Source organism: Amblyomma mixtum, chromosome 5 (assembly GCF_055824585.1).
Source record: "Amblyomma mixtum isolate Tamu chromosome 5, ASM5582458v1, whole genome shotgun sequence".
In the NCBI taxonomy this organism is placed as follows: domain Eukaryota; kingdom Metazoa; phylum Arthropoda; class Arachnida; order Ixodida; family Ixodidae; genus Amblyomma; species Amblyomma mixtum.
The window spans coordinates 71,861,148-71,886,092 of record NC_143016.1 but is presented as its reverse complement, the minus strand read 5'-3'; the positions used below and the strand labels follow the sequence as shown (position 1 = coordinate 71,886,092).

Sequence of the window (24,945 nt, the reverse complement as noted above, 5' to 3'; positions counted from 1 at the left end):
TTGATCACAATAATCATTTAAATAGCGTGTCTATGTGACTAACGTGGCTATGTGACTAGCGTGACTATGTGCCTCGGCGCGTTAGCGCCTAAACCCGAATTTCTCTTCCACGGAGCACACATGATTAGCCGGACATATCAAATACAGTGATTGTCTTCAGCACAAACAATGGTAAATAAAAGTGCGGTACGGCGCACACAAAGAATCAGACAAAAAAGTAACACCTTCTTCTTACCTGCGGTTACCTCCTTGTCCGTGTCTTTTTATGCGCAGTACCCCCTTTTATATACCACGATTGACCGACTAGCCCAACCACGTACGCTCTCGTTTTTTTTTTTATCCCTTTGACGCACACTTGTGAGTGGTGCGCGAAACACATGTCCTGTCGCGCCCTTGAGATAAAGTGTTATCGCCACGCGGTAGCCGTGCGCCCACCGCAAACTTTGCTGCTCCTTTCCATATAACTTTACGCGTCCCCTTGTATGTGGACACGTCTACAAAATCAGGATAGCTGTTTCAGCGAGTGTGTTAAGAGAAAATTTTAGCGCTTGAGATACAAGGATGGAAAGATGAGGACAGCATATGCTATAACGCATGTGTTGTCCTCTTCTTTCCGTCAGTCGGTTCGTTTGGGTAGGTGTGCGATGTGCGTGAAAGACCAAGGCACTTAAAAGACTTGACGCCAGTGACTAGGGAAATGAGTGACTCGTTGAGTTTGGCGGCGTCGGGGCGGGGCGATGAAGGTGGAGCCGTGACGAGGGTTTGTACGACGTGCAGGGACTGTCTCATTCAGCAACTACCGGCACTTAGCTTAAAGCACAGTTGAGATGTCCACTGTTCCAAGAGGGCAGGTATGCACCTTCCTTCTGGTTCAGGTGTACACCGAGATGTGGACATCTTTATTCCAACACCGCATGCGACCGACGCCACCAAGAAAAAGGAAGAATATTATTTCTCAAGAAATTTGAATAAATTGTTTGTTTGTTATCGCTTTGTGGCGTTTATAAATGTCCCATGACGTTTATAAACGCTGTGAGGGACGGCGTAGCGCAGGGTTCCGGATATGTTCCACCACCTGGCGCTCTTTAACGAGCACTATCATCGTACAGTATACGAGGCTCTATTATTTCATCTGGTCTGAAATGCGACCGCCGCGACGGTCGAATTTTGTCGGGTGATTAAACAATAAACCGGATGCATTACTGGTCGATTCAAACTAAGTTCATCGGTGCCGCAATTTGACCTTCAAGTGGAGGAGCGGTGGAGATGCGTCAGCCATGTGACATATCTTCTCTCTTTTCCTCCTTTATTCCTTCCCTTAAGGCGCGGTTCAGTCGCCCGTCGAGATGTGAGACTGATACTGCGCGATTTCCTTTTCTGAAAAACCAATTTTTAATTACCATTTCTTTAATTCCCTCTTCCATCCCTTCCCCTACGGCGCGATTCGGAAATCCACCGAGATATGCGAGACAATTACTGCGTACATCCTTTCCTAAAAAAAATGTCTCCCTCTCGCGTAACCGAGAGTAGAGTAAGCATGAAATGTTTACGGGCATAACACGAAGCGTACGCGGACAGAAATTTGAGGCGAAGAATAGCCAGGCATAATAAGGAAATTGAGGAGTAAGCAATTAAACTTTCTGAGCAAAACTGGTGTAGTAGATGTGATGAAATGGAAGGCAATATGAGCCTTTCCAAGACGTGAGGCCTGCTGCGATATCTCCTGTACCCTGATAGCTCAAAAACACAATCGGGCACTAGATTGGCGAAGGCCAGGCACGCGTTCGAGGGGACGGACGCGGAGCTCAAGGCAAAATTAGTGAACGCCTACATCGGCGACACAGTATCCCTCCCCCTTCCGCAGTACAAAGGCTCGCCTAAGGAGACTCTCGATGCGCCCATAACAGAGGCAGAGGTTAGGGCCGAAATTTTGACGCGATCGACCCCCGGCCCAGACAGGGTTACGAACAAATTATTAAGGAATCTGGACGACATGTCAATAACGGCGCTCACGAAATACATGCAGGAGGTATGGAGTGGCGGCCGTTTCCCTTCGCAATGGAAAACTGCAAACTTAGTGCTAATCCCTACGCCGGGTAAACTGCACGGATTAGAAAATCTCAGACCAATTTCCCTGACTTCGTGCTTCGGAAAGCTTATGGAACGCGTCATCCAGACTCGACTGACACGCTTCATGGAGCAGAACGACCTGTGGCCGCACGAGATGGTCGGATTCCGGCCGGGCTGGTGTACGCAGGACGTGATGCTTCGCTTGCAACATGGCATCATAAATTCGAGATCCAAAGACGCGAAGGTGATTTGAGGTTTAAATCTAACCAAAGCCTTCGACAATGTTACGCATGCGGCCATCCTTGCGGGGCTTCAGGATATAGGTGTCGGCGAAAGGACGTATAATTACATCAAGGATTTCCTGTCACACAGGACGCTAAAACTAAAATTTCAGGACTTAGAATCCCCCACGGTTTACCTTGGAAGTAAGGGAACGCCGCAGGTATCGGTGCTCTGCCCCTTCCTTTTTAACGTGGCAATGAGGGGCCTTCCCGCCGCACTCAGGAATATAGATGACATAAAATTCAGTTTGTACGCAGATGACATCAACATATGGTTGAACAGTGGTAGTAACGGCATAATAGAAGAGCGGCTGCAGGCCGCGTAGGACACTACTGCAGGCAGCGGCAGACACTGTAGTGTCCTACGCGGCCGAAAGGGGCCTTGTGTGTTCGCCGCAGAAATCGGAACTTTTTGTTTACAATCCGAAAGCGCTCCGGTGCAAGCGCGACTAGCATTTTGAAATTAAGGTAGAGGGAAAAGCTGCACCGAAAGTTAATCACATCAGGATCCTCGGACTTTTTATCCAAGAGGACGGTTATAATGAAGAAACTATCAAGAAGCTCAGCAACTACGCTGCGCATGTAACAGGGATCTTCAGGAGGGTCGCGCTGAAGGGCAGGGGCCTCAAAGAAAGTAGCCTCTTGAAACTGATGCAGGCTTATATTATTAGCCGAATATGCTATGCCACGCCATTCCTCGATATAAGGGTAATTGAGAGGGAGAAGATCGACGCAATTATTATTCGGCGTTGCGTCAAGAGGGCGCTGGGCTTACCTATCTCCACCTCTACAGACCGCCTGTTGGAAATGGGGGTGCATAATACTTGGACTGAACTCGCCGAGGCGGTGCGAATCGCCCAGCTCGACAGACTTAGTACAACGAATACGTGCCGGACTATCTTAGAGTGGGTCGGCCGAAAAGTAGATAGGGGCATATGCGACAAGGTCGCTCTACCACCACAATGTCGCGAGAATATCATCGTTCCCCCCCCCTCCCCCGCAACATGCACCCAGAACATCACAGGGAAAGACGGGAGAAGAGGGCGGAGGCGTTGGTTAAAAAGGCCGGGAATTTCAGGGCATATGAGGTTGCCTACGTGGACGCAGCGAGTGGCAGGTCGGGGGCGGCGGTCGCCTCAGTGGTCGACGGCCGAAGTGCACCAGTCGCCGCCGCCTCCATTAGGAGTAGAAACATAGATACGGCCGAGGAGGTCGCAATAGCGCTTGCTTGCGCCGGAACCAAGGCTAGAATGATTCTTAGTGACAGCAAAACAACAATCTGCAACATCGGAAAGAGCAGGGTCTCGCCAGAAACGGCTCGAATTCTGTCCGCCGCCAAAATTGATCGCAAGATCACCTTAATTTGGGCCCCAGCACACACATCCGTCCCCGGTAACGAGGCGGCCCACGTGTTACTCCGAGATCTCTACTTCCGGGTAACTGTAGAGCCACCCGACCCCCAGGGGATGGACGCACGTTTGCAAACGTACGCGGAAATCGCCGTGCACTACAGGTTAGCCAGGCGTCTAATGCCCCACCAGATCCAAACTTAACCAATACAGAGGCCATCGCCTGGCGACGATTACAGGACGGAAATTTCGTCAACCCCGTCTGGTTATTTCAAACCACGTTAGACGATAAAAAAGATGACAAATGTAAGACCTGCGGAGCGAGGGGGACCCTCGATCATATAATTTGGCAATGCCCCGGATCCCCGGGTGCTGTGGACAATATTAACAGTAGAGCAGCCTGGGGGGCCCTTCTGCGAAGCGAGGCCCCCGCCGACCAGAAACGAGCTGTCCGCCTGGCGGCTGAAGCCGCGTAGAGCCAATGTATCTTCGCCAGTCTTTAGTCGCGGCGGTCCCGTCCCCCGTCCCCTAGGCCTGCGTGCCAGGGAGGGGAGTAGGGGGCCTCCTACATCGGTGGAAATAAAAGTTTTTATCATCATCATCATCGTACGCGGACACGACGAGACGCAGGCCTGACAAGAACATATATGCAGCGCGTTCGAAACTGTCTGACGTGCGTAGAGGCGAAAGCGTTTTCCGCACCACTTTACCAAGATGACACTGGTGACGTCACCACTGAATGACGCCACAAAAAATTGATGAAGTAATGACAAATTACTAATTAGGGGTTAAATACTGATTAATGACTAAATACTAATTGACTGCTAATTAATGAGCGGAACGCGACAGCGTGTTGTAGCGCTGCCAGGCAGTACACGGAACGCCACCACCCGTTCGGCGCGATGCCTTGCCCTTTTAACGCAACGCTTTTTGAGAAAAGGAAATGGGCAGTAATTCTCTGTCATCTCGGTGGACACCCTAACCGCACCTTACAGGAAGGGAGGAACGCCACCACCCGTTCGGCGCGATGCTTTGCCCTTTGAACGCAGCGCTTTTTTGAGGAAAGGAAATGGGGCAATCATTCTCTGTCATCTCGGTGGACACCCGCACCGCGCCGTACACGAAGCGAGAAACGCCACCACCCGTTCGGCGCGATGCTTTGCCCTTTGAACGCAGCGCTTTTTTGAGGAAAGGAAATGGGGCAATCATTCTCTGTCATCTCGGTGGACACCCGCACCGCGCCGTACACGAAGCGAGAAACGCCACCACCCGTTCGGCGCGATGCTACCGGCGCTTGGATGCCGGTCCTCTGGGAGGGCTTAGAGAGTCTCGTTAAATCTCGTGCAATGCCCGGATGTTCTCATTTCAGTGCCCGGATGAGCGGAATTCAGTGCCCGGATGTTGGCTTTCGGTCTCGGCGTGACGTGGCCACACTGCCGACAAGGGGAGCTAGAAGCATTTCATGCTTAAAACGAAACAAAACATTGGCGTTGGCGTTGACAACGTTGTAGAGTCCGTTAATTTTCACAAAAGGAGGCACACAACAGGCTCCCTGCGTCAGTGGACACCTCAATCTCGCTGTCGTGTACCGTGCGCGGCATTGGTGTCTACCTGCGAAACCTGCTTTCACTAAATATTCCGTGACCCGCCGCGGTGGCTGGGTATTTAAGGCGCTCGCTTATGTAGCCGGGGTAACCGGTATCGAACCCGGCCGCGGAGGCCGAATTTCGATGGACGCGAAGCGCAAAAGGCGCCCTTGTGTTGTACAATGTCGGTGCACGTTAAAGAACCCCAGGTGGTCGAATTTATTCCGGAGCCCTCCACTACGGCACCTCTTACTTTCTTCTTTCACTGCCTCCTTTATCCCTTCCGTACAGCACGGTTCGGGTGTCCACCGAGAAATGTGAAACAGTTATTGCGCCATTTCCTATCCTGAAAACCCGTATTCAAGTTCAATTTTCAGACATTCTGTGCTTAGCAATGCTCAACCGCCAACAATTTTTGTTTGTTTTCTTTTTCTATGGAATGCATCACTTATACCTCACCCACAAACATATAGAACAAAGGAACACAGGGATGGCTCTCTGTCGAGCTCCAACCTGCAAATCCAAGCCAGCGGTTTCTTCAGGCCAGGACAGCGGCGACGACCGTAGCGTCTCTGAACTAGGGGCTGCAACCACCTCTCAAGACCATTGAACCCTTATTAGTGTGCATAATTAATGTTTACAATTTATACTACTGCTGCAGCAAAGCCTGTTATTTCTTTTTTTGATCTTGCCGCTCAACAAAGAAAAGTTACCTAAACACAACTAAGAAGAAAAAAAAAGATGCCCAGGCTTAGCTTGGTTAATCCAAGAATGCGTTGCATATTGCGCGGTCTTTTTGCGCGAGGTATTGCTTGGCGGTACTCGGTTTTCTCAGCAGCTTTGAAGGCGAAAGCATTTAATGCCTCATACTGTCGTTAGCAGACGCGTCGGCAGCCGTGTCGACAGATGCGTCGGCAGGAGTGTCGACAGACGCGTCGGCAGCCGTGTCGACAGACGCGTCGGCAGCCGTGTCGACAGACGCGTCGGCAGGAGTGTCGAGAGACGCGTCGGCAGAAGTGTCGAGAGACGCGTCGGCAGAAGTGTCGACAGGCGCGTCGGCAGCCATGTCGACAGACTCTTCCGCAGATTCGTCCGCCTTTCGGCGTCACTGCTTAAAAGGCTCAAGGTTCCATCATGAACAAAGGCGCATCTAGTGAATGCATGGGCTTCATAAATAAAATAAAAGGAGTAAAGTAAAAAAAAGCAAAATAAAAAATAAAAATAAGAAAATAAACCAAAATAAAACCAAAATAAAGATAAGATGTGAAAATAAAAATAAAAAACAAGAAAATTAAGGAAAGGAGCAAAAAATAAATAAAAAACAAAGTATCAAAAATAAAAAAGCAAATAGAAACAAATAGTGGCCAGGAAACGCATTCGCCTTGCAGCATTTTAGAGAGCGAAAGTGCCCCATGAATTTTTCCTCCGTGACGTATGGATGGATGGATGGATGGATTGGAGCGCCCCCTTTGAAACGGGGCGGTGGCAACCGCCACCATGCTCAGCCGTTCCTTCTTTTTATTCTTTTTTCTTTTTTTCCTTTTTTTAAGTGGTTTCGTGACGTCCCGAAACCACGTGACGTCACGTCACGTGGTTTGGTGGCTGCCCGGCCGCGCCCAACGGCTGAACTGAGTGATTGCAATATGCTACGCATAAAAGAAACACCTCTCACAATAGCAACACGATGTTTTTTGCAACTTATGTAAATCAGAAGAATGCCACCTTCGGAGGCTACAAACTATGTCGTTTAATAATTCAGCTACGCTTCACGCCATTGAGCCTGAGTCCTTTTCGGCACAGTGCAAATTTCGTTCCCAGAAGGCAAACTTTTACTATATGGTATGGGCTTGACAGGAAAATAACAGTATTGACATCATAAATCAGCCAACGCGGGAGGGCTGGGAGGCGGCCCTGTCCAGCTCGGACCTTGTGGAAACGAGCCCTCGTCGCAAGGGAACGGGCAGCGGCATTTACCAACGGCGTCCCGGGCTAGGGACCCGATCAGCCATCCTTTAAACTGTGGCTTTAAATAAACGTTTTCATCATCATCATCATCATCAAATTATGTGCAGTATAGATTTGTGAAAGAGTGCGTGGGGTGATGATGATGATGATGATGTCCTCAGGCTTTATCTTCTTTTGACCTGCTGTCCTTCCCACTAGTTGATCCGTCGGCAGCTCGAGCAACACGTTCTCGCGCCCCGGCACCACGTTCCTCGGGCGTTCTTCTTGTGCACGGCAGCCGGCCTTTGTCGAACTCCAGCAGCTGTCCACGACGATCTACGTCAAGTAAGAAGGCCTTTTTATTCGCACCCTTATTACGCACTTCGTAGCGTTCGTTAAATTCGATTCCTGTGGAGCCGTCCGGCAACTCTGTCTGGTGTGAGTCGACATTGCGACAAAGTCGACATTGCGCACCTCTAGTATGTATTTAGAGAGCACAAGTAGCTACCCCTATCGGAAAGTGTTAGTGGTTAGAACTCTGGGCTACTGAGACGAAAAAATTACTGAAAGCACTTTGGTTGGTTGGTTTTATGGGGTTTAACGTCCCAAAGCGACTGAGGCTATGAGAGACGCCGTAGTGAAGAGCTCCGGAAATTTCGACCACCTGGTGTTCTTTAACGAAAACACAAGGCTTTCTCCAAGCACACTTTAAAACACCTTGGAAATTCTAAAGTGTGCTTGGGGAAACCCTTGTTGTCAGCCCACTGCCGCTTCCCCGAACCGCATGGCGCGTGGCGGGCTTCCCGCATGTGCGGTTTTTATTAAGGCGAAAGCCTTTAATGCCTCATACTGTCGTTAGCAGACGGGTCGCCAGGAGTGGCGACAGACGCGTCGGCAGTAGTGTCGACAGACGCGTCGGCAGCCTTGTCGACAGACGCGTCGGCAGGTGTGTCGACAGACGCCTCGGCAGCCGTGTCGACAGACGCATCGGCAGGAGTGTCGACAGACGCGTCGGCAGCCGTATCGACAGACGCGTCGGCAGAAGTGTCGACAGACGCGTCGGCAGAAGTGTCGACAGACGCGTGGGCAGCCGTGTCGACAGACGCGTCGGCAGGAGTGTCGACAGACGCGTCGGCAAGAGTGTCGACAGACGCGTCGGCAAGAGTGTCGACAGACGCGTCGGCAAGAGTGTCGACAGACGCGTCGGCAGCCGTGTCGACAGACGCGTCGGCAGGAGTGTCGACAGACGCGTCAGCAGATTCGTCCGCCTTTCGGCGTCACTGCATAAAAGACTCAAGGTTCCAGCATGAATAACGGCGCATCTAGTGAATGCATGGGCTTCATAAATAAAATAAAAGGAGTTAAGTCAAGAAAAGGAAAATAAAAATGAAGAAATAAACAAAAATAAAACAAAATAAAAAGATGTGAACATAAAAATAAAAAACAATAAATTTAAGAAAAGGAACAAAAATAAAAAATATGAAAGAACAAGAAAGTAAATAAAAACAAACAGTGGCCAGGAAGCGCTTTCGCCCTGCAGCACCTTGGAGAGCCAAAGTGCCCCCTGAATTTTTGTATTGCGGCAACAAAAGCCGTTGCCTAGCAACCATCCCGGTGGACACACGCACCGAACCGTGCAGGGAGGGAGGCAGTTGGAGTGAAAGAAGAAAGACACAGGGGCCGCAGTGAAGAAAATGAATTTGAGGAATGGAAATAACGGAGGAGGTTGCGCCGCAGAGCGGAGGTGAGGCCACAGTTGGCACTATTCCAGCGCAAGGACGGACACCACGAGCGTGGACCGACGCGGGTTCCTACCCGACCGCGGCGGCCGTGTTTCGACGGATGCGAAGCGCAAACGGCGCCCGTGTGCTGTGCGATGTCAGCGCACGTTAAAAGTCCCCATGTGGTCGAAATAATTCCGGAGCCCTCCAATGCAGCACCTCTTTCTCTCTATCTCCTTTGACTCCCACCTTCCTCTCTCCCTTTACGGCGGAGTAGAATTATTCCGCGATTTCCTGTCCTCAAAAACCTATTTTCAATTTAAGTGCTTTCTCTCCACTTACTAGACTTTCATTTTAGCGCGAAGCTCCTCTGCTAATTAATATTTTTATTTTTGCAGCTGGTCTAAAGCACAATCTTAGGCGATCATTTGGGCGCCGCCACTGTACACACGAGCCATGCGACAGCTGATGCGAGCCATGCGACGGCGACCAGACTACGGGGACACTGGCGAGTTGAAGAACGCGCTAGCCTTGTTGGCCACCAAGCTGGCTCCACGCAGTCTCCTTCACGCCTCGCTGCTCTTTCCCTGCTCACAGTCCAGCGCCGCTGAAGGGACTACGCAGGTATGCGACAACACGCACCAGCTTTCGGTTATGGCAGGCAAATAGAGCACAAATTTCTGCGAAGTTACTCTGCGGCTCTTTCAAGGCTTCCTCCACGCCAAGGGTGTTTAAGATGTACTGGATCAATGATGGCTTGAGACTCGTTTTGACACAGAAAGGCAATTCACTGTCATTACCAGGGATTAATGGTTATTTGGTTCTGAGAGGAAATGTGGTGATATCGAGAAAATACGCCAGTGCAGGCGTGTACAGCCTATGTTATTCGACAGCATCAGGAGCTCATCGGCTGATTTGGTGGCTTCTGGTGTCAAGTGTCAGCTCACGTGATCACACATGACGGGTGCGACGTGAATGACTAAGCATGACACATCATGCGTAAGTTACGACAAACGCCTCGACGGATTCATTATGTTGCCATAACCGAGGCTGGGCATGTATCGTCTTGGTATCGGTTAATTTTTTCGTTACGGTCCCTTTGGACAACTATAATTGTGTCGCGTCGCACTAGCGTTCAGTTAATTAACGTGACCTGTGCGGAAGATGTGTCGATCAAAGCAGACATTCAATGCTGCCTCATTGCAGTCCAGCGAAATTAAACTTAACAGTCCACCGCAATACAACAAATATGAAGGAGCGGGCAAGCATCCACATCTAACCACAAGTTTTTATTTAATCTGGAAAGCTCTTGTCCAAATGGCGCACTTCATTGTCACTTTCATTATACACGTGTGCATGTTTCGGGTTTTTTTTTTTTATTACGCAGGCTCCACAAACAAAATATTTATGTCCTTAGAAATATGGCAGCAAAAAGATAACGGGAAATTAGTAGGACAAGTTTATTGGCGGTTGACATTGCTTAGGGCAGTCGCTGTTATTTTCCTACCTTCCAGAAGGTTCTCATTCGAAAGCGCCGCTTTCAGGGCAGCCTGTATTTAAAATGCCTAAAGTATGCCGATGTTCAAGGATGTGTTTTCTAATCTTCAGCACGAGCAAGCACCGACAGACAAGCACTGCCGAGGTGTAACATCCCAGCAGAGGCTTCGGGGTACCAACGACAGGATCCCTCCCGAGACTTGGTTCGCGCCGCTGGCGCCTAATGCAGCACGTAGGCCACCGACCCATCCGTGGCCAGTCGCCATGGATCCAAGCAGTGCAGCAAATATTGGTGAGCCATTCAGTGAGGAACAAACAGCACAACCTGATTTTGCAAACAATGGCGAGAACACGTGATGTCTTCAGAAGTAGCCCCGCTCACGTGAACAGGGCCGGTATTTAGCGCCAGCAAAAATAATCCTGACCTTACGAGTCCGCGCTTCCTATAGCTAACCAGTCAGATAACAGAAATGCAGTTATCTGGCAGTTATGGTGGTGTACCATCCATCATCATCTTATCACAAAGCGAAATGGAGAAACCACCGCAAGGAGGCGCGTGTACATCAGATCCTGCCTACCGTTAGTCGTTGAGAGCATGGGCATGACGGACTGCAGGCATATGACCTCAAAAGCAGCCATCATAATCTACCTTTCCAGCACATCAGCCTGCGCTTTTTTTCAACCCTTTTCTCTCTTTTTGTTCCCTCTCAAAAGTAGCGTGGGCAGGTTTTAGCAAGGTTTACTGACACTGGCACTAGGGTGCCACTACGTCCTAGTGGCACTAGGGTGCCACTATGACGCGGCGAGGGTATTTCGGTTGGTCGTACGCATAGCCGTTGTCGATTGGCGACAAGCATTGGTGACTTTAATTTTTCCCCTCAATTAAGTAGATGTTACCCGTTCTTCAGAGTACTCTACGGTGCGAGGCGCTCACTGAAGGCCTCCATTTATGGCCCGCAAACCGAACTTCTCGGTGGTCAAAGAGCAGCTCGACTGGTTCTTAACCCAAAGGGCAAGGGTTTTGAGTCCCGGCTTGCCATTTTTATTCAAAGCGCTGTTGCTGTTGTTTATTGAAAATTGTCCACAACATAATGGTGGTTTCAGGACGTCCTGACCTTAAAGGCCTATGAGGAATTGTGTAGTAACGTCATCAGTGTTGTACTTTGAGATCGTTGTGGGCTGTTTGAATTACCCCGCTAGGTAATGCGGTTGGAGTGTGGCCATCGACGAATGGGAATATAGTGCTCAGACCACGGCGGCTGGCGCAGAACGCGCGTCCCAAAGCTAATTAACCCATGAATAAGAGTGTCGTTCGTGCGCTTGTCACTTTTCACAGGTTACGGGAAGATTATGAAAATATTTATTGTATTAAATGTAGGGGGCGGAGAGTGGAGACTGGTTAGATATACATTAAGACCTATCTTTGTATACTTTCTGCCCCTTAGATGCGTTAGCGGCATTATCAGGGAGCCATGAAACTCTTGCAGATTCCCGGAGCTCTCAAGATACTCGATGTATTCAGAAGTTGTGAATCAAAAGCTTCACCACGGGACCTCGTGCTTCGATTGCCATGTGCCTAGTTTTCGCCTTCAAAAGGCCTTGAACTTCGAAAGCAAAGAGGCAAACTAACCCCCTAGGACAGTGGACACCTTAGTGGCACTTTAAGCTACGAACCAGTGGAGCGGGAGCTTGGAAAGCAAAGAAAAGGCGCATAACTGGCCTCTTCGTACAGCGGACACGTCAGTCGTCTTTTAGCCTGCGCAACGGTAGTGACAGTTGTGCTCTGCATACGTTGGCATTGACAACTTTGTGCCACAAAAGCGGCACTGAAGCCATAGGCCGTCTGCGTTCATTGTATTCATCGGCGTTCGAGTTGACACCGTTTTACACTCCGATGATTTTTAGGAAATCAAGTGCGCATAACTGTTTCCTTTGGTCAATGGACGCCTGAATCGCGCTAATAGGTACGTGGGGTGATTAGTGACTTAGGCTGCATGCGCTAGCGCTGATTAAGTTGTGGCAGACACGCAGCACTTTTGCAATAGGCCGCAGCATTCATTTGTTGTGCAAACTGCAGCGATCAACCATTGACTACCACCTGTCAGGTTGGGTGCGCTGCCTATCCAGTGACCGGAACGCACTCGAGCGTTGCAGACGCCAAGCCGCTTGTAGTTCAGCAGTAGTAGAACAGCAGCTAATTTTCGTATAATCTGCACCTACAAAGATAATCGATTTCAACAAGTGTTCAAGACATTCACAACTCCGTTGCCTTCTTTTTTAGGGAAGAATTAAGTGTTTTCTGCTAATTGACTTCTTCTACACTAAATCCATTTTTCGTATGCTATTGTTAACGTTATAACAAGTCCTCAAAGCTCCTTCAATTCTGCTTTAAGCACATTGTTTTTGTGGCTGCCCTGGCGCAACTCGTTTACAATTTCGTGGTCCAAAAGATATTACTTCTTTGTGTGCTGTTCTTACAGGAAGTTAAAATACTTATAATATGCCATGTAATTTAAGGGAGAAATACAGCGCCATTGTTACAGAAATTACAGTAAATAGACACACCATCCGAAATTTGTCCAGCTGTATGTGCTCTGCTTAGCATGCTAACTTATTCGACATTACGGTATTCACTGTTCTACTGTCTAACGAACTTTCTTCTTTTGTCTATTGTTGCCTGTAGATAAAACCGCGAAAGTTGCAGAGATCATCGTAAAGGATCAAAGCTGGTGAGTGGCGGTGCCGCCCCATGTCATTTGTATTCTAAATGTTCTCCTCTTCAATGGCACAATTTGGAGCCCTCAGTACCATACTGTTCGTGGCCCTGCGGCGAAAATATTTCAAATGTGCGTTTCGTGGTTTTCAATTAGAACAAACTGAAGTGGGTGCCGCTAGCAGTTTTAGCGGTAGAAAAAACAGCCGAAATTAAAAAAAAATTGACACGAGGATATTCGATGAAAAAATAAATGAGGCTAGTTCCACATCAGTCGCGCACGGATAGTCTGACCTAACATAAGCGCTTCTTGATTCGTGATCTCCTCGCTTGGAAAGCTTGTTGAAAAAACATTCCCTAAAGCCTGCTTCATTGTAATTGCCCCTATAAATTGCCTCCATTGATTATAAGAGAGCATTTGAGGAACCGATTATGAGGAGCCGTGCACATTTGAAGAGCCAGAGTGTAGAAAAGGTATGCACAAACAGGGGGGCACTTTGTTGACCTAAAGTGCAGTGAGGCGAAAGCCTTAAGCGCGGTGTTGCTACTTGTGTCACTGATGTGCGGTTAAGATATTAAGCTTCGCCTCTAAGAGCGGAACACGACAGCATCTTGCAACGCTGCCAGGGAGTCCATAGAACGCCATCGCCCGTTCGGTTCTATGGCTTGCTCGTCGGTAAATTAGTTTTTGAGGAAAGGAAATGTATCTGTCTCTCATATCTCGGTGTACACCTAAACCTCGCCGTAACGGGAAGGGAGGAAGATGGGAGTGAACGAAAACACCGCATTCACTAGATGCGCCTTTGTTCATTCCAAACCATCGAGTGGCATGGCGGAGTGGTAGCGTGCTCGTCTCGCACTCCGGAGACCGGAGTTCGATTCCCAAGCTCGGAAAATTTCCTACTCTGTTTTATTTGTTTATCTGGTCTCACTAGAAAGGCTAATTGGTTAAGTAAGTCCCACTAACTTGGAGCATCACAATACGGTCCCTTTAATTGGTTGCATGGTTAGTAGCCAAAGTGCAATTGGCCCCGTTTAAAATTCGCGCACTGTGACGTCACGGCCATTTCGACCAACTGAAAAGTGTGACATTTCTGTCGACAACTCCTGCTTACAACGATGAGGCATTAAAGGCTTCCGCCTTAATATAGTGGAAGGTGTCTACATTGGCTGCACAGCCACCACAGATCCCTATACATGAAAAAGTTAACTAGGCTAATTGGGTAATTAAGCAATTAACTAAGCTCAGTCCCACTTACTTGGAGCATCACTATACCATCCCTTCAATTGGTTGCATGGTTACTAGGCAAAGTACAATTGGCCCCGTTTGAAATTCGCGCACTGTGACGTCACGGCCGTTTCGACCAATTGAAAAGCGTGACATTTTCTGTCGACAACTGCTACTTACAACGATGAGGCATTAAAGGCTTTCGCCTTAATAACTGCCAATAAAGAAAGATGTCAGGCTTGGAGACGAGATCTGTTTAATGCCATGTTTTTACCGAAGGTATTCATAGAATGCCTCCAAAACTCAATGAACTCAGAATAAGAGTTCATAGACGATACCTTAGTAATCCTTTATTCATAGATGAATTGACTTGCAAAGAAATTCAATGGACAATTTTAAAAGCATGAACGATGAGAAAAATACTCAGTACAAAACTTTGGGTGTAAAAATTCATATGCAAAACGCTAAAATAAACCGCAGCTGGCACAAGGGAGTGTTAACTGAAGATATATTTGAGAGGCCTTTGTATTGTAGTGGGCGTAGTCAGGTTGACAATAATGACAGATAATCAGCGATTAGACCAAGACACATTTTGAGAATTTCTTCTACAGGCTACGCATTGTAAGACCTTTTGGTGATTTAAGCTCTGCTAGGGCAAGATTTGTTACATCATTCTTAAGCTGCTTTAACTGGGGTTAACGTATTGTATTATGGACCACAATACTATACAGTACAGTATTTGTCCGTGTAATGAACGCACTCGCATAATGAGTGCCACCCCCCCCACCGCCCTCCCTCTACTTTGGCTGTTAAAGAAAGGTTTCTTTTCCCTCGCGTAAAAATTCAGGGGGCACTTTGTTGACCTAAAGTGCGGTGAGGCGAAAGCCTTAAGCGAAGTGTTGCTGCTTGTGTCAGTGATGTGTGGTTAAGACGTTAAGCTCCGCCTCTAAGAGTCGAACGCGACAGTGTCTTGCAACGCTGCCAGGTAGTCCACAGAACGCCATCACCCGTTCGGTTTTACGCCTTGCTCGTCGGTAAATTGGTTTTTGAGGAAAGGGAATGTATCAGTCCCGCATACCTCGGTGGACACCTGAACCTCGCCGTAACCGGAAGGGAGGAAGATGGGAGTGAACGAAGACACGTACCGTATTCACCAGTCGCGCCTTTTGTTTATTCCAAACCATCGCTCTGGCATGGCGGAGTGTTAGCGTGCTCGTCTCGCACTCCGAGGACCGGCGTTCGGTTCCCGAGCTCGACCAGTTTCCTACTAGGTTTTATTTATCTGACCTGACTAGAAAGGTTAATTAGGCTTATTGAGTAATAAGCAATTAACTCATTTCATTCTCATTTATTTGGAACATCACTATACCATCCCTGTAATTGGTTGCATTGTTACTAGCCAAAGTACAATTGGTCCCGTTTTAAATTCGCGCGCTGTGAACGACTGTTTCGACCAATTGAAAAGCGTGACATTTCTGTCCACAATTTCTGCTCACAACGATGAGGCATTAATGGCTTCCGCCTTAATAAACGCAACCCACTATTATGGCACGCACTATCCTCAAGTTGATATCGAATTCTAACCGCTGCCCTTTTTTGAACGCTGAAACGATTACATACAACTACGCAATACTGCATCTGCCACCGGACCAATGTCATTAGTACTACATATCATACTGATGGTGCAAACAGCCTATAAAAGTGTTCCGCGAGGCAGCTGATGGGCCGTGGGATTTACCGGCCATCGCAAAGAGCTTGTATGTCGGATCTACCGTATTTAACGTCGTAGCAACATGTTGGGGTTCGGCTTCACTCTGAATGCTGCGAGTTTTAATGGATAGCAAAAAACGTTGCTATCATCTCTTGCTCATTACATTTCATTAAAAATGTAAACAAAAACTCCTCTTATTGTCTTTTTTCTAAAATCTACCCATCCCTTATGTTAAACCCCTTATAGGGACTTAATGTAATGAAATAAAAAAAAATTGAATTCTTGTCCTCCTCTTTTTGGAGAGCATTATTGGCGGCGAGGTGTTATACTGGTGGGTTTGAGATAAAATGTGTTGTCTATGCCATCGAGCACGGGAATCGAGCTGAAGCTCGATTCCCATGCTCGAAGTTCGCGAAGTTCATTAACCCAGTAAATAAAACCCAGTTACATAAACCTAGTTAAAGGTGCACTAAAGAGAAACTTGAAATCGTCTTTTTACCGAGAGAACTCCATCTACAAACTCCGAGCAATCTTAGAAAGTTCGGAATAGTGTCGTGTACGGTCGGTTTCCCTATGAAATCGAATAAAAGATCCGGTTGCCGCCTTTTTTTTTTTTTGAAATCTCTTTCGAAAAGCCAGCACTGGAGTTCCTTTCAGAGAGTCGAGTGGTTGCTTCGCTTTCGCTTTCATTTAGCTTTCTAGGTTTCCGTCAATAAATAGTGTGTCCCAGGCTACGTAGCCGCAAATTAAACCTGTGGAAATAAAAGTACGCGTGTACACTTTCCTTTCGATGATCGCTACGTACGTATCACTCTGCCGTTGGCAGAGCGGCAAGGCACCACGCTGCTGGCTGAAAAGCATTCCACATGCCGGCTGACTCCTCCTCTTTTGCGATGCTGAGTTAATACAAAAAAAGGTGGAAGTCGGGACGTTTATTTCGATTTAATGTGGAAATTCGCCGCATTAGACAATACTCAAAGTTTCTTATTATGCTCGGAGCGTGCAGATCGAGTTCCCGCTGTAAAAATACGAGATCAGAATCCTCTTCAGTGCACATTTAAGCTATGGATGTCTGTCCTACTTTTGAGGATGGTGAGTGCTCGAACTGCCCAAGTTTTGCAACGACACACGCAATCAATGTTGAAGACCAGGTTTCGAAATGCTTAAAGCTTGGAAAAACTCCTTCTTCTTTTTCTCTGGTGATTGATATTTGGAGCAAAAATCTCAGTAATGATGAAGTCAGGTGGTCTTCTTCTCTATAGACACTACTCTTTGATCTTAGCCAAGAGGCCGAGAAGCCGATGTACTGTGCGATGTCAGTGCAGGTTAAAGAACACCAGGCGGCCGAAATTCCGAAACCCTTCACTACGGCGTCCCTCACAGCCTGAGTCGCTTTGGGAAGTTAAAACCCCCATAAATCATAGAGCTTTTCCAGAGACGGTGACTTCACGAGAAGCTTCAAGCAGGGAGAAAAATACGAGGACGAGGAGGAAACAGAAACGAAGAGTCTACGCGTAAAAGTATTGGCTGTTTTTGTTTACTTGTATAAACTGAGCAACCTGCATATTTACACGCATGAGAAACGTATGGCTCCGTTGACCTAAAAAAGTAGTGAAGAGTTAGCTTCTAGTACATCGGTTTGATAAGTTCTCCTCGAGTTTTTTGCTCCCAGTTTTAGAGTCCGCGATAAATGGACCAGACCCCACCAAGGTACCGACAACAGGTGTGTGGTTAGCTGGCCGTCAGGCGAGCGTTGTCATTGCCAGTCTCTCAGCGGGGCTTCCTCTATACATGCACATACGCTATCCTTCGGCAAGGTGGTGCGACGTCATGGGACTTTACTCCACCGGTTACGGCTTGGCGTCGCCTACACCAAACACTATCTCCACAAGCTCGGCATCGAAAATAAACGAAATTGCGTACCGTGCCACACTCCAAAGACAATTGGACACCTTCTTTGCGAGTGCCCGAACTATACTGCTGAAAGAACATTGGAGGCGACCGTGAAACAGCTGGACCCTCGCCCTCTCTCTGAGGAAACTCTTCTGGGCGCCAGGGCGAGACGTTCTGCTTGGTGCCGTGTGACAAAGGCCGTGCTCAACTTTTTGTGTGAAACAGGCCTGGACAGCCGTCTGTGACTGCCTGTGCACTACCTTCATGGTTAATGACATGTGTCGGTGTTTGTGTTGCAGACCCCAGTTTTATGTGCGTCTACTCACCGCGATGGGAGTGCCAGCCAGTGTGTGTGTGTGCGCGCGCGCGCGTGTGTGTGTGTGTGTGTGTGTGTGTGCGCGTGTGTGTGTGTGTGTGTGTGTGTGTGTGTGTGTGTGTGTGTGTGTGTGTGTGTGCGTGTGCGTGTGCGTGCGTGCGTGCGTGCGTGCGTGCGTGTGCGCGTGTGCGTGTGTGTGTCGACATCACCCGTGAAACTCATTGTACTATGCCATCATCAACCTTCATCCGCACTTTCCTTTTCCTCCCCTTACATTTCCCCTGTGTGGAGTAGTAGGCCAGGGCCATGTTGCCACCGGTCGACGTTCCACCTTTTCCTCATTAAAAATTTCCTTTCTCTCTCTCTTCGCTACTAGCCGCAGGTACTGGTGCCACCGTCTGTACTCCCTGGACCCCGGAGAAGAGCAGCCACGGTCCTCACTCGGTGCCCGCAGACGCCGTGTCCACCAGGCGATGGCTCACGTGTGGGACGAACCGGCCAAAACTCTGCACGGCACAACACGTGCTCGGACAGCCACTACCTCGGCCGGTGCATTCCTTAGCGTGGAGTGTTCGGTGCACTCTTCATCCCGCACCAGCTCTTCGCTGCCTCAGGTACGGGAGCAATGATACTGCGATGACGGCTGTCAGATGGACGCACTGCCACTAAAAACACAAGCGTAGCGATGGCGCAAATTAGAAACGGCCTGTTTTCAGGAGTTAGGGCGAAACAACCGGGCACATGAGCACGAGGTACGCCGTTGCTCAGATGTTTTATTTGCTTATCATCGCTTAAACCACACCATGGCTGAACTTAAAGAGAGAATGCGCCTGACTTTAACGTACAAAGCATGCATACGCTTATGGTATGTAGACAGCGTAAATTTATAGTCTTTTCTCACTATATGTCTGTATGCCGCTAGCAGTGACGCGGTGTGGAAAAGCGAGAAACAGGAGCGGCGCGGCAAATCCGTCTCGCCCGCGCGTGAACAAGTGAAAACAGGGCCTTGTTTTTGCGGCGAGCGAATGCGCTTCGCTTGCCGGATTTTTCGGCAAGTCTGAACGCGCCTTTAGGAAGTTTGGGGGGGATAAGGCTACCGCAGCTGGCACAAGACAGGGTTAATTGGAGATATACGGAGAGGTCTTTGTATTCCAGTATTCCAAGAAGGTCTTTGGCTTGCCTGACTTGACCTCTGGGGACTAGATTGTGGGGGTCATCTTGGGAATTATTTTAAGCTGTTTAGTTTTGTTCTTTGGGCATTAACATAACTGTAAATTATACCTATTTTACGGACTTCAAAAGCTGTGCAGTTATCGGATCTTGAATTGGATGCCCTTCTTTCTTTGTTTTCTGTTTGTTCTTACGCACACCTTATGTCACCAGCAGTTGATTCATTCTGCGGCGGGATCTTTTCTTACACAGAAGAGGTAACAGATTTGAAAAGGGTGGCATCACGAACGAATGTGCATGGACTAATTGCATGGCTAGTTATATCCGCATCATTGGAATCGCCACGGTGCACAAAAACAGATGTGGACTGACAGGAAGACGACACAACTTCGTAGAGGTCAGCACCTCAGCACGAAGTGTCCTCGCCTTGCCATTGTCTGTTTTTCTAAACTGTGGTGAATTCTAAGTTTCCGCTTCGTCACAGTGAGAGCTGTAGCCTGGGCCCATAGCAGCGTCTGCAACCAACCTGTTGCTTACTTTTTAAAATTCCCAGGTCCTCTACTTGCATGCTATTACAGTTCATCCTCGAAATGACGAAGTCTGTAACATCCGCATTTTAATTCGTAACTTAAAATCTGGCTACATAATTTATCTCTCCGTGCAAGGAATCCTTCCAAATGCGTTGTGAATCTTTCATGGATAAAAGAAGCCCGAGTGCGGACACGGCGCAGTTCCCCTCAAGGAGACGCACTGAGAATGAGACCGGGAAAGGGCCATGCCGATAGGAGGAGCCAAGTCCAGGGAGCCGAAAGAGGCGAGAGCCGAGGCAGACGCCAGAAAGGTGAGATATGCTACTGGCTGGAGATGTCTCCGGTGCATTCGCACAAGGGGCATCCGTCCCCTCCTTTATTTCCTTTTATTTGCCAACGCGGTGGCTCAGTGGTTATAGTGCTCGGCTGCTGGCCCGAAAGACGGGAGTTCGGTCCCGGCCGCGGCAGTTGAATTTATTTGGAGGAGAAATTCTAGAGGCCCGTGTACTGTGCGATGTCAGTGCACGTTAAAGAACCCCAGGTGGTCGAAATTTCCGGAGCCCTCCACTACGGCGTCTCTCACAGCCTTAGTCGGTTTGGGACGTTAAACCCCATAAACCAAAGCAAACCTTCTTTTCCAGTGAAAGTATTGGGTAGTCTGATGCTTCCGTGCTTTCTTCTCCAACTGCCGCGTTGCAACTTGTTCGTTCATTCCACCAGAAAAGAAATGCATTGTGGTTCATGTTGCGAACTTGCCTCAACACATCTATCGCTTCCGAAAGGTGCATTTCAAATTTATGCTCAAGTTAAGGCATTTCTGGAGTCACAGGATTGAGAAGCACTACTATTTCAATGATAAAGCTGGCAATTATCATACCTACAATGGACCCACCTCATATTGAAGTTGGCTTTGCCACAATGAGCTGTGCCCTAATTATGGCATCACTGGCCATCAGTGCAACGAAGATAAGCTGCTAATTTGTGCATTTCTGATTCGCTGGTGCATATAGTGCTGTTACGAGAACGCTGCCAACAAATTCCTGAGCTTCCTGCTGGTGAGACAATCGTGTTTCACCCTAAGCCACCTTGTTTCAGCTTTAAAAGTTTGATTGCTCGTGTTTGTGCTCATTCCCTGCTCTTGGGTGTCGAAGGCAGTAAACTGGTGCCACAATGGGGCTTTTTTATGAGTTATAGCCACCAAAAAACAGAAGCACAAACAGCATTCCAGCAACCGAGTACAGCTGCGGATGGATTTTTCAGGTTTTGTTGGACATGAATAATGGCTCGGATAATTGAATGGTCCATAAAATTTTTTGGCGGTTTTTCAGTAATGTCCAAAATTACTAGTCCAAATTAACGAAGTCCAAAAAATATCTCGGTGAATGTGGTTTGTTGCTGAATGGAATTGTGATGCATATTTTATTTACACAGGAGGCGCCAGCTCTAACTGGCTGTAGCCCTATCTAGCTGTGGGGTGTCAGTATGCAGTGCATATGTGCTGTCCCCATACCTTCATATGCCCAGCTCTCCCTCACTGAGCCACTGACCGGTGTCGCGAAAAAGAGGATGGGTAGCTCTTTTGGCAAAGGCCCAGGAGACGGTGTGGCTGAGTTTATAACTTTCTCTCCCTTTTTAATTATGCCTATTGGAAACATTTCGAATAAAAAAAAGGCCTTATTTTTTTTTTTGCTCTGGTTCGTGAGTCTTTCGGCAATTACCATCGGATAGGCACCCTGAGTTAATAAGTGGACGCACGCGAAGGAGGTGAACAATATTCTACATAGCTAAATGGCCGCTTCATGAAAGCCTGTGCTGATACGTCGAAGTGTTTTACTGACGTGCATTTGCTTTCCATGTTAGACTGTGACACAGACACCAACACAAGTCCCTTGTTTCTTCTACATGACTTGCCGCTTACCTCAAAGTTTCTTTGTAACTTATTAATCGGCAATTTTCTCTCTTCTATAATAGCGAACGCCTTGTGAGCAAGCACTACATTTTACGCATATGGATTGCAGTGTCTTATATGAAACAGGTCGTATCCAGTGAAACCAGCGTCGTGTATGTAGCGAACAAGACACATCGGCGCGAGTTTAAGCAGCTGCCAGTTAGTTTTCGCTTAGCCGATTTAATGCACGTTCGCACATTGATCCCGCAAAGCTGGACAGTTCCTTCGTAAGGCTATTTTAGCGGCGCTCTGCTCATACACTGCTTTTTTTTCCCCATGCCATTTTCCTCGTGCTGTTATTCGCTGTAATTCCCTCCCACCTCACCGATCTCCGTGTTGCTCTGATGAATGCTCTTTTGTCATTTGCTGTTCCAAACTGAACTTTTTTTTATGTGGCACTTATGTTGGTTTACGCGTAAAGAAGATTAGAAATTATGCAGCAGAAATATGTGAATCGTAACAAAATGGAGCCGAACACACAAACAACTTGCGCTCGATATACACGCACACTGAAGTCATTACGTGCATTCAGCATCGATGATTATCTAAATTTCTTTGCCTGTTAGCTGGGCTGGTTAAAGATATGCTTTGCACTATATTGAAGAAAGCGGCCGAAACAAATTTTAAATGAAACTTAATCCGAAAATCACTGTGTGTTCGGCGATTTTTGGGCCCTTCAGTTAATCCTAACCCTGAACCTTGTTTACGAGCACTTCTCCACGGCGTCCCTCGTAACCCACTCGCAATATCGCATAAGCGCAACTCACTTTACTATACGACGCGTGAACGCTTTTATTGCGGCTGCACAAGATAACCTCAAGAAACGCTGTATCCTGAGAAATTGGTCATGATTACTATAATGCATTTATCTCGTGGTAAGCGCTGGGGTTCTATTTTTGGACAATATTACCTATATTAGGCTACCAACGATACTCATTGTTGCTTTTAATAATCATAATAGTAAAGATAATAATAATAAATTTATTCTGCCTCTGTATAAGAAACCATTAACTCTGTGCATCCATGTTTGTGTTCTCACAGGTTGACACCGTCTCGATCATGACCTCGTCTACTCGCAGCTTCCGGCATAAATGAAGAATAAAGGGCGGCGCTTGATGTGCCTCCCACCAACGACAGTTCAAGGACCCCCATCATGTATATGCAGCTTCTTCGAATTTTTTTTGCGATATTTAGTTCTTGTAGTATTGCAGTGAAAGCTTATAGACATCCCCTTTGAGGTTACAGCGTTTTGGAACATATATTTCCCTCTTATAATAGCTAATTTGCTTCTTTATTGTGTTATTATACTGTAGGAAAGCATTATGAATCTAGAGACGCTTGTTTGTTTTTTTCAGGCGTTCATTTGGTTTATATATTTCGCAATTAATTTTTAAATATTTTTCAACGAGTAGCACGGCGAGAAATAAAATTGTCATTTACGGACCTTGGTGTTGCGGCGTGGTTGTTTTTGTTGCAAGAATAAAATCTACACATTTGTGGCTTCTCACTCCTCTATCGTCTTCAATTAGCTTTTTTGACCTGTATGATATACTCGAGAGGTCCAGAAAATTGCGCCTGTAAATGGCGCGGAATGCCTAATATAAGGTGATAATGCTGTTCTAATGGTTTGTCGTTAGCCAAAAATGACTTGGTCCTGACTTCTTTTCTGTCTGCCGCACAGACAACCATAGATGCACTAATAAAAGAAGAGCCACTGTCGCATGGATTTTCGGTTCTTTCAATCTTCTAGTTTCCAGATGCTTGTTCTAGTTAACGATCTTTGCCGCCTGTGGCTGTATATTACAGCATAAAGCTGGCTTCCATGAGCGTCTGATGAGGACACGCACATGTTTATTGATCTGATCACAATAATCATTTAAATAGCGTGTTCTGAAAAAACATTTGTCGCCATCTATCGTCACTTTGTTTTTTTCATCTCGCAAACGCAGCGCAATGCAGTGCTCCCCACTGCAACCTATGTTAAAAAATGACTGCAGCTCATTAAGACTCAGGCGCTGTTCTCCTTGGTCGCCTATGCACCCGGCTCCGTACTGTCTGCTAATATGAGCAAGCTATTTATTTTTGCTTTGTGCACTGAAGGCAGTCGCTAAGTCAATTGCGTTCCTCAAGAGAAGCAAAGGGGAGCGCATTAATTTCACCACCCAAGGGAATAAACAAAAAATGGCTTAGCCTTAGCTAAGGTTAAGCCTAGTCAGATGCGAAGCATATTGATGGCTAGGCTTGGTAATACATGGCTTTCCTTGGTTGAATACTTGGTCATTTTAATACAACCGCTAGAAGCCTTCGTCGTGTACCCACGGAAAAAACAAAGGTCTCACCCCTTACAATACTAGTCGGAGTCCCTCATTCCGGGATCCCGTTGGTCGAGACCGCTACACAAGTCCGCCGAACCAGGGCCTGCTGGGCCGATAGTTCCTGGCAGCTGAGTAGGGCCGCCTCCCAGTCCTCTCGGGTAGGGGAAGGGGTGAATGGGGGGAGAGAAGGATTTTTTCTGCATGCCCAAACCATGTGGAAGGTGTCGGCCACCTCCCCACAGAATGAGCAGCGGCCGTCAAAAGAAGGATTAAAGTGCTTGAGAACCGCCGGGCACAGCAGGGTGTTTGTAAAGAGCCTGAGGAGAATTCGTTCGCCAGCTTTACCCAGTCCTTTCACAGGAACTGGGTATCGCCGGTGTTCGGCACGATAGTGCTCAGTAATTTCTTTAAAAGAAAGGAGAGGGCTGTGATCTGGGTTAAGCTCCTCCCAAGGGACGCCTGGTGCCCGGTGAGTGAGTGCGCGGGCTGCCTCATGGGCGGCTTCGTTACCTGGCATGCCTTGGTGGCCGGGGACCCATATGATTGAGCGATGAGTTCGATCGCCGTCGCGAGTACTGCGGTGTAAAATTTGGTGAGCGAGTGGAGTGATCCAACCGAACTCAAAGTTACGACAGGCTCCGCGAGAGTCTGTGAGGATGAATTTAGAGTCGGG

General features: G+C 47.7%; 2 protein-coding genes across 9 annotated transcripts in view; both read left to right on the top strand.

The window, feature by feature from the left end:
- Window positions 1-24,945, top strand: part of LOC149342632 (uncharacterized) — a 185,350-nt gene that overhangs the window by 142,008 nt on the left and 18,397 nt on the right. The gene's annotated exons all lie outside the window — the stretch shown is intronic.
- LOC149342633 (uncharacterized) lies at window positions 7,104-23,401 on the top strand. Of its 5 annotated transcripts, none has more exons than XM_089545032.1 (7): window positions 7,106-7,575; window positions 9,350-9,575; window positions 10,560-10,740; window positions 13,132-13,177; window positions 18,686-18,923; window positions 20,145-20,320; window positions 22,999-23,401. In XM_089545032.1, the coding sequence occupies exons 2-6, from the start codon at window positions 9,408-9,410 to the stop codon at window positions 20,262-20,264; spliced, it is 753 nt and encodes a 250-aa protein (XP_089401158.1). In that variant the 5' UTR covers window positions 7,106-7,575; window positions 9,350-9,407; the 3' UTR covers window positions 20,265-20,320; window positions 22,999-23,401. The 5 variants fall into 5 exon arrangements, with proteins under 5 accessions (XP_089401159.1, XP_089401158.1, XP_089401162.1 ...); XM_089545036.1 differs by having other exon boundaries at window positions 7,108-7,575; window positions 20,189-20,320; XM_089545034.1 differs by having other exon boundaries at window positions 7,109-7,575; window positions 20,211-20,320.

Bases quoted from the DNA above. Each gene is read 5' to 3' on its own strand.
- LOC149342633 (XM_089545032.1), top strand. From the start codon at position 9,408: ATGCGACAGCTGATGCGAGCCATGCGACGGCGACCAGACTACGGGGAC. The intron at 10,741-13,131 runs GTGAGCCATTCA...TGTTGCCTGTAG, and splicing joins AAGCAGTGCAGCAAATATTG to ATAAAACCGCGAAAGTTGCA. The intron at 18,924-20,144 runs GTACGGGAGCAA...TCTCCGTGCAAG, and splicing joins CCAGCTCTTCGCTGCCTCAG to GAATCCTTCCAAATGCGTTG.